The sequence below is a fragment of the Spermophilus citellus genome (assembly GCF_964194105.1).
Source record: "Spermophilus citellus genome assembly, chromosome: 1".
In the NCBI taxonomy this organism is placed as follows: Eukaryota; Metazoa; Chordata; class Mammalia; order Rodentia; family Sciuridae; genus Spermophilus; species Spermophilus citellus.
In genome coordinates, this window is record NC_138182.1 from 157746047 (window position 1) to 157754818 (window position 8772).

General features: G+C 45.2%; 2 protein-coding genes across 2 annotated transcripts; one reads left to right on the forward strand and one right to left on the reverse strand.

Moving 5' to 3' along the window:
* Positions 1-567: 567 nt before the first annotated feature.
* On the reverse strand, positions 568-6957 carry NOP16 (NOP16 nucleolar protein). The gene is made up of 5 exons (XM_081292929.1): positions 6716-6957; positions 6518-6626; positions 5254-5329; positions 2585-2691; positions 568-719 (listed from the first exon to the last, which is right to left on the reverse strand). Exons 1-5 carry the CDS (start codon positions 6820-6822, stop codon positions 576-578), a joined length of 543 nt encoding a protein of 180 aa, XP_081149055.1. The 5' UTR covers positions 6823-6957; the 3' UTR covers positions 568-575.
* Positions 6853-7960, forward strand: HIGD2A (HIG1 hypoxia inducible domain family member 2A). The gene is made up of 2 exons (XM_081292936.1): positions 6853-7259; positions 7584-7960. The coding sequence occupies exons 1-2, from the start codon at positions 6983-6985 to the stop codon at positions 7748-7750; spliced, it is 444 nt and encodes a 147-aa protein (XP_081149062.1). The 5' UTR covers positions 6853-6982; the 3' UTR covers positions 7751-7960.
* The last annotated feature ends 812 nt before the right edge of the window (positions 7961-8772 follow it).

The window sequence follows — 8772 nt, forward strand, 5'->3', positions numbered from 1 at the left end:
CTCCCTTCCAAGCAGTGAGCTTCTATGGGAGGGTAAACTGAACTGCTGCACAGGAAACAAAGGCAGAGAGCAATCAAGAAAAGGAAGGAGAGGCTGGGGACATAGCTCAGTTTGGTAGAGTGCTTGCCTTGATGCACAAGTCCCTGGGTTTGATCCCCAGTACGCGCCCCCCCCCCCCAAAAAAGGAAGGAGACTACCTATAAGGCATGTGCATGTGGCATATGCTTGTTGGGCAAGATGATCTCTGCACTATTAGGGTTGGTTTTCTCTGAGGCAGCCCCAGGACTTGGGATTAGGAAATATAAAACTAGCAACAAAGTAAAATATTTTATTATGTACAGACATACTCAAAGTACCCACTCTGAAAACAAGTTCTGGCATTTCTGAGAGCTCCTAAAGGAATATAAATTGGAGTCTCAGAGACAGTTCCTTTCCCAGAGGAGGAGGAATGTAACCTGATTCCACAGGATTAGCCAATCTCATCTAAAGCCACACACTCTCTCTCTCTGCCTTAAACCCTGGCTCCAGCTTCACTGGTCCCGGAAAAGCCTCAGCCTGAAACAGGTATAAACCAGTCACTCAACCTCCATTTTATTCTTCTGCAAAGAATCGATGAAAGTTTGCCACTCTGCTGGGTAAAAACGTTTATAGACGTTGATCTTATTCCGAATTTGTTTGGGGGTATCTTGATAGTAATTCTTCTCATCCCGAGCCATGGCCTAAAGAAGAGAGGAGGGCTACTTGAAGAAAGCTAGACAGGCAAAGTTTTCAATCATAGTGATACCGCTGGTTATCAATGATGAATTCTGCTCCCTCACATGTTTTAAGTTTGAACATTAGAGAAGCACACCGAGGCAAGCATATAAAGCAGTGTTTATTTAAAAGAGGGTAACAGACTTCTCTCGGGAGAAGGGGGCCATAGCTGGTATCCTAGTATGCCAAGAAGCGAGGTATTTTGCCTTTATCCCTCTTTCCTGCTTACGTGACTAGGCCCAGGAATGCTTGGTGTGGTGGCCAAAAGGTGGGAAAAAGGTGGGCTGAAGGGGGAAGGGCAGGATGGAGCAGCCCAGAACACACAGCTCCCAGTAGGGAGGGGCAATTCCTGGGATAGGTTACCTTAGCAACAGGTTGGAGCAGGGACAGGTTCTTGATAAGGGTGGAGGAAGGGCTCTGAAGGAATTAAGATTTCATTCCCTCAGGGGACAGTCTCCAACTTCCCATACTCACTCAAAATTGATTTCCTTGATCAACCTGACTTGATTTACCTATCTATACTGACTGCTTGTCTAATTCTGGCTTCAATAGCTCTGCCTGAATTGAGCAAGCCATTTCCTACCTTGAGGTCCAGATGCCTCACCTCAAAAACCATGGTATATGTGGAACCCTTCTGTACTATGGGGCTAGGGAAATGGGTACAAATGTCTTTAAGGACCAGGCAGAACCAAGAGTTCAGTGGGCCAAATAGGAACTATAGCCAGCTAAATAGTTCATTTCCCATAGACAACCAGCGCAGAGGTCCAGTATAGCCAGCTCTTTCAATTAAAAAAAAAAAAAAATCAAAAATATATACCGGGCTGGGGATGTGGCTCAAGAGATAACGCGCTCACCTGGCATGCATGGGGCACTGGGTTCGATCCTCAGCACCACATAAAAATAAAGATATTGTGTCCACCAAAAACTGAAAAAATAAATATTAAAAAATTCTCTCTTCTTAAAAAAAAAAAAAAATATGGTTTTATCCCTCCCACACCTAAAATGGCAACTAGTTTAAGTTGTTCAGTTCTTTAAAAACAACATCAAGGGCTAAGGATGTGGCTCAAGCGATAGCGCGCTCGCCTGGCATGCGTGCGGCCCGGGTTCGATCCTCAGCACCACATACAAACAAAGAGGTTGTGTCCGCGGAAAACTAAAAAATAAATAAATAAATGAAAAATAAAAACATCGAAGCTGGGCATGGTGGCGCACACCTGTAATCCCAGCGGCTAGGAAGACTGAGACAGGAGAATCCTGAGTTCAAGGCCAGCCTCAACAATGGTGAAGCACTAAGCAACTCAGAGAGACCCTGTCTCTAAATAAAATACAAAATAGGGCTGGGATGTGGCTCAGTGGTTGAGTGCCCCTGAGTTCACTCCCCAGTACCAAAAAAAAAAAAAAAAAAAAAGCCAGGCAGTCTCACATGCCTATAATCCCAGAGGCTCAGGAGGCTGAGGCAGGAGGAACCCAAGTTCAAAGCCAGCCTCAGCAACTTAGTGAGACCCTATCTCTTAAAAAAAAAATTAAAAAGGCCTGAGGATGTGGCTCAGTGGTTAAGTGCCTTTGGTTCAATTCCCAGTACCAAAACAAACAAAACACCGCGGAAGCAAAACAACATGTTTGTGAATGGGATATGAACCTCAAGCAACTGTCTATCTCTACTGTTATCATTCTGTTCATTTGGGATCCCTTTCCTAGAGCCTCTTTCCTCCCTTTCTTTGTACTCAGTCTCAGGAAACAGGCAGTAGGCAAGCAGAAAAGGCCCTGAAGAGTCCAGTATGCCTTCCCAAGCAGTTCAAGTAGTTCTTCCTGTAAATCCTGAGCCACTCACCTTATAGTCTTCTCCATGGTTCTCCACCATGTAGCGGACATAGTCAATGAGGTCCCGAGACAGGGTGTTTCCTTTCTTTTCTGGGAGGCTGGCTTCTGCTTCTAGATCTGGGGTAAGGGAAGCCAGGAGACAGAATGAGGCTTTGCCTTCTACATTGTTAGAGCTACCCCCAATACCCCCTTACCCAATCCCAGGCCACAAGAATTTCTTTACCAACCCATTCCCAAATTCACTGCTGAAATCTTTAGTCCTAGGATCCCAGACTCTGCCTATGACACAAATATCTGTGAGTATGGCAACTACCTAAAAAGCGAATCACTTCTCTCTAGTACTTAGATGGATTTAAAAGGCACCAAACTACCTGTTTAGTACCAGGTTCTGGGACTAAGAGAAATGAAGATACATTGCCTTCCTAGAAAGCAGGGCTCCCAGTGGTAGAACACTTACTTAGCACAGCTGAGGCCCTCAGCACCATATTAAAACAACAACAACAAACAAACAACTAAATAAAATAAAGATTAAATTCATTTTTTTAATATTTATTTTTTAGTTTTAGGTGAACACAATATCTTTATTTTGTTTCAATGTGGTGCTGAGAATCGAACCCAGTGCCTCACACATGCTAGGCGAGCACGCTACCACTTGAGCCACATCCCCAGCCCCAAGATTAAATTCTTAAAAAAAAAAAAGGAGGGGGGGCTGGGGATGTGGCTCAAGCGGTAGCGCGCTCGCCTGGCATGCGTGCGGCCCGGGTTCGATCCTCAGCACCACATACAAACAAAGATGTTGTGTCTGCCGAGAACTAGAAATAAATATTGAAAATTCTCTCTCTCTCTCTCTCTCTTAAAAAAAAAAAAAAAAGGACCATCTTTTCTTGGTGTCTTACACCAACACAGGAAATGGAAAGGTCTATATAAGTGAAAACAAGAGCTGCAGGGACTAGGAAGGCCTTTCTCTATGCAAGGGGAAAAATCTAAGCTATGGAGACAACTGTTTCACTTTAATAAATAACTGCATAGGCTGAGGATATAACTCAGCAGGGGAGTGCTTGCCTAGCAACAATAAAAGAAAAGCTAGGCAAAAATCATCCCATTTCTCATCTATGAAGGGAGGAAAATAGCTACTTCATAGAAACAAGGATGTTAAATCTAATCTAGTTGTTAGGTGCTAATATTGCTTATAGTCAAAATTATGTTTGTCATAACTGGAGCAGGGAGAAACAGGGAGTAGTTTAAGGGGTATAGTTTGAGTTTTGCAAAATCAAAGTTCTAGAGATCTGTTGCCCAACACTGAATATAACACCAGTGAACTTAAAAACAGCTCAGATGGTAAAGTTATTTATGTATTTATTTATTTATATTGGAGGGAATGAACCCAGGGGTGCTTTACCACTAAGCAACATCCCCACTCCTTTTTATTTTTTTTGAGACAGAATCTCACTAAGTTGTTTAGGGCCTAAGTTGCTGAGGCTGGCCTTGATCCTTCTGCCTCAACTCCCAAGTCACTGGGCTTACAGGTGTGCACCACCAAGCCCAGCCAGATGGTAAATTTTATGTAATTTTAAAACCACGATTTAAATTTTTAAAAATTAAAAAAAAAATCAAAAACAAAATTTTTATAATAAATACATGTAGCTTTGGGTACACAATCCTGTGCAGTATTTTTTTTTTCCCCACATTGAACAGTCCACTAATTCTTATGAGAAGCATAAAGACAAGCTACAGACAGGAATACAGGCTGAGGCTCAATCCTTTCCACTGAAAAAAATTACAAAAAAGCACAAGAAAACCCACGAAGTTAAGGGAAAGGATCAATGGGTGAAAAACTCTTTATAGAGTATTCCTGTTTTCCTGACTTAGTATCAGTCTCCAGCTGGGTGTGGTGGTACACACCTGTGATCCCAGCAACTCAGGATAATCACAAGTTCCAGGCCAACCTGAGCAACTTAAGGACACCCTGTCTTAAACTAAAATGAAATGAAAAGAATTAGAAAAGGGCAGGGGCTGTAGCTCAGGGTTCAATCCCTAGTGTGGCCAGGGGTGGGGAATCCAGTCTCTTTAGCCTTAATACTACCTGACAGTCCTTAGTCTTAATACACATGAAATTGATTTGCCATTGGAAAAATTAAATAAAATAAAAGGTGGAATCTCCAAAAGTAAGTTCATCCTTAAATTCATGAGAAGCCAAACACATGCCTGAGACTTACTGGTTTCTTTTCCAGCCTCATTTACCTGGCTATATCCCCCTGAACATCTCTTGACTTTAGCTGACATACTTTTTTGTCTTTCTTTTTTTTGGTTGTACTGGGGACTGAACCCAGGAACACTTTACCACTGAACTACATCCCCAGCTCTTTATATTTTTTTCATTTTAAGGTAGGGTCTCCCTCTTGTTGCTCCAGCTGGCCCCAAACTTGTGATACTCCTAACTCAGCCTCCTGGATTAATGGGATTACAGGTGGGCACCACCACACCTGGCTCACACACTTAGGTTTAGTCAATATTAGACTCAAAATGTCTCAGTAGAGGACACAGCCCTAACTTTACAGAGACCTAGACCATCTCCTTTTCCCTCTCTGAACCTTGGTCTCTCCAGCTTAAAATAAGGACATCCGAGGACTCTTTCCAACTCTGATAGTATAGGACCATGAATTAGAGGCCCATACCCACCATTTAGCACATAGGGTTTCCTCACAAGCTCCTTAGGCCTCTCCTCCACGTCAATGTCCATGCCCATGGCCTTCACCTGCAGAGAACAGAGGCTGTGAGACAAGCAGACAAGGAAGGTCCTTTGATCAAGAAAAGTTTGATCAGAATTAAAGAAAGATGCTGCCACCTGAACACAACTATATCATCCCTAAGAATCCGTACCCAAGACTAAGCAGAACTAGATAACAAGAACCAGTGCCCTGAAGATTTCTAGAACCAAAATCCAAAGTTCCCAAAGAATCACATAAAGGCCTATGTACATGACTGTTTATGAGTATAGTACTCCTTGCCTTCCTCATTTGGTTGTATGACAACTGAGCTGAAACAACGCAAGGGAAAGTACTTTATAATTTAAAATGGGAGGAGGAGCGTCTACCTGACAGTGCTTAGCTATAACTTCATAACTGTTCAAGAAGCAGAAGTGTCATTTTCCTCTGGCATGAAGAATTAAAGAGAAATTTGCCTAAAGACATGGGACAAATTCATTCAGCAAGCTCATTCCTTAGGTCATCAAGTGACATCCTAAGCACACCAGAGAAAAACACAAGAGATTCTGTTACCAAGGAAATTATGTTAGGAGGAAGATACACAGACAATAAACAGAGAAGCAAATAAGTTAATAAGCATATACTATGATATATTTACAAGTGCTATAAATTAAAATAAAGGGGGGAAGAGATGCTGGGTGAAGAAGGGTGCTATTTTTGAAAGTTTGAACGCATGGTCCAGAAAAACACTTACAGAGGAGAAACTAGTCTTAGCGAAACCTCAGGCCAAGGATGACTAGGGAAAGGTGTAGGAAACAATAAATTAAAGTCTCAAACTCCGGGGCGTCCTTATTAGGAAAATCAAGAACAGAAAAAGATTAATTCTGTAAAATAACCTTCGAGATGCCAAGGGACCCAAAAAGGTTAATTTCCAAGGAAAAATATTGAGTGCAGGAAGAAAGAATAAACTCCAAATCAGGTCCAAACGTGTGCTGAGGAGGTGAGTGAGAGGTGGTGAAGGGACCCTCGACAACAGTCAGTACAGGATAACCAAGTGAACTGTGGGCAAGTGGAGAAAAGCGTGAGGGAGCATCAAATTCTGAATCCCAGCAAGGCAGAGGAAGAAGGAAGAAGGAAAAAAGAGATTAAAAACTGAGTAAAGGGAGCAAGGAAAGGAGAGGGGGAAGGAAGGAGAAAAAGAAAAGGAGACAAGGCCCGGGATGCTGCCTTGTCAATACCTTTTTCTTACGGAGGGGAACCGCCTTGTTGGGATCCATGGCCAACCCCATCTCCGCCAGGTTCTGCCGCACGGATTTAGCGTGGTCCCAGGCATGTCGGATGTGGGAGCTACCGGCAAAAAGAGAGTTCGCGGTTCTATCACCTCGCGGGCGATCCTTGCCAATGTCCCCCTGCTCCCCAAACCCCGAGCCCCTCACCACTCGATCCGTGGCGCTGCCTTCCGTCGAGCATTCCGATTCAGACGCTTTCGGTTGACATTATAGCCGAACTTCTGCCTCCGAGTTTTGCCCTTAGCCTTGGGCATTGCGCTGACCGCCTCACCAGCAGCTCACCCCTGAAGCCCCGCACTTACAACCTCGTGTTAACAGACTCCTTCCGGCGGGGGAGCGCCGGGCTTTTCAGGCTTTTTTGGGAAATGTAGTCTTTCCCTTGGCGCTTCCGCATCGATTACTACGACTCCCAGAATGCAACTGGTTCTTGCGCCTGCGTACTACACGAATATGTTCGTTTTCCCCGCCCCTTTCATGACCTCATCAGGAGGCGGAGTCCAACGTCCGGAGTATCTCCTTACCTCTGTTGCCCCAGACATGGCAACTCCCAGTCCTGTGACTCCCGAGACACCCTTTGAACCATCTAAGCCCCCAGTTATTGAGGGCTTCAGCCCCAGTATTTACAGCAATCCGGAAGGCTTCAAGGAAAAGTTTCTTCGCAAGACTCGAGAAAACCCAATGGTACCCATAGGTAAGTGAGTACTGTAGGAACTGTAAACCAAGAGGACAGTGATGTCGGGGGGAATGAAACTGGCGAGGACCGGGAACTCCAGGAGGCACCGAATGAGATCTAACCGGAGACGTGGGAGAAGGGGCGGGGCAGTGAGGGTAAAACCGGAACCCGAGCAGTGCATGTTTGGCGGGGCCGGGATGGGACGGACTCTGGGACTCTCGAGGAAGACCCCGCCTCGGCCAACCCCTTCCTCTCTCCCTGCTGTTGTTTAGTGGTCTCGTCCTTGGGGAAGGGACCTCTGGTGCCCTACTCTCTGCTCCCCTAGTTTTGTCCCCTCCCCAGGCTGCCTGGGCACGGCGGCCGCCCTCACCTATGGCCTTTACTGCTTCCATCGCGGCCATAGCCAGCGCTCACAGCTCATGATGAGAACCCGGATCGCCGCCCAAGGCTTCACGGTCGCAGCCATCTTGTTGGGTTTAGCTGCATCGGCTATGAAGTCTCGACCCTGATGCCACTGCCGGCTCGTGAAAGCTCCGCGGAAGATCATTCCAAACCCCAGGAGCACCCACCAGCCCTGCCAAAGAGACTTATTCCCCGTCTCCTCGACAGGCCTCAGGCCCGTGTTGTTTAGGGAGGAAGTGGCAGATTTCCAGAAATCCCAGATTCGGTGGTTTGGGTGTTGCCCTTCCTCCCTACTTAATAAACTCTAATCCACCAGTGGTATAGTGAATGCATTCTCAGCCTCACTCCCATGGCCAAAACCATAGTTTGGGGTCTTTGGTTTTAGGAGGAATCAGACTGAATATTGGAGTGACCCTTAAAAATCATGGCGTCTGGTCTTTCCCAAACTTTCCTGGTTAACAGTCACCTGGGACACTTGTTAAAAGGGAGATTTTATGGGCATAGTGGTGCGCGGCTCAGTTGACTGTGACAAGAGGATTTCAATTTCCAGGCCAGCCTGGGCAATTAAAGGAAAGCTATATCAAATTTTTTAAAAGCTTGGAATGAGTGATGTTCAGTAGTATAGTGCTCCTGGGTTCAATCCCCAGCTGGGAGTGGGTGGAGTGTAGAAATTTCCAGGCACCTCTCCTTGAGATTCTAGCTTCTAGTTCAATGGGCCTAGAGTGATACTGTTTGGAAGAAGAAACAAATCTAGCCAACAGTTTTCAAACTTTAGTCTGCCGATGAGGCCTTCCGTGGTCCTGTCAGATAGGAAGCTCTGTCCTCCACTCTGCATCTGCTCTACACTCCATTCCCACCTGAAAACCCCTGGGGCTTCACTGATCAGTACTCTCTCAGCTTTGGATAGGAAGCCTCAAACAAATATTCCTGGTCTGTGGTCAGCTCTCAAGAGTTGATTTAGGGACCTACACTCTTCCCATATGTGACCATCTTTTCAGTACCATCTCTAAACTGATAGAAGAGGAAAGAAATGAAGACACTTCACACCTTATTGAGCCCTGACACAGTCTGGATCTCTTGAGTGGAGGAGTGTACAATCAGTGCCAGGTAAATTTCTTGTCTTCACCAT

Bases quoted from the DNA above. Each gene is read 5' to 3' on its own strand.
- NOP16 (XM_081292929.1), bottom strand. From the start codon at position 6,822: ATGCCCAAGGCTAAGGGCAAAACTCGGAGGCAGAAGTTCGGCTATAAT. The intron at 2,692-5,253 runs GTGGGTATGGGC...CCCTTACCCCAG, and splicing joins GAAACCCTATGTGCTAAATG to ATCTAGAAGCAGAAGCCAGC. The intron at 720-2,584 runs GTGAGTGGCTCA...TCTCTTCTTTAG, and splicing joins ACCATGGAGAAGACTATAAG to GCCATGGCTCGGGATGAGAA.
- HIGD2A (XM_081292936.1), top strand. From the start codon at position 6,983: ATGCAACTGGTTCTTGCGCCTGCGTACTACACGAATATGTTCGTTTTC. The intron at 7,260-7,583 runs GTAAGTGAGTAC...TCCCCTCCCCAG, and splicing joins AAACCCAATGGTACCCATAG to GCTGCCTGGGCACGGCGGCC.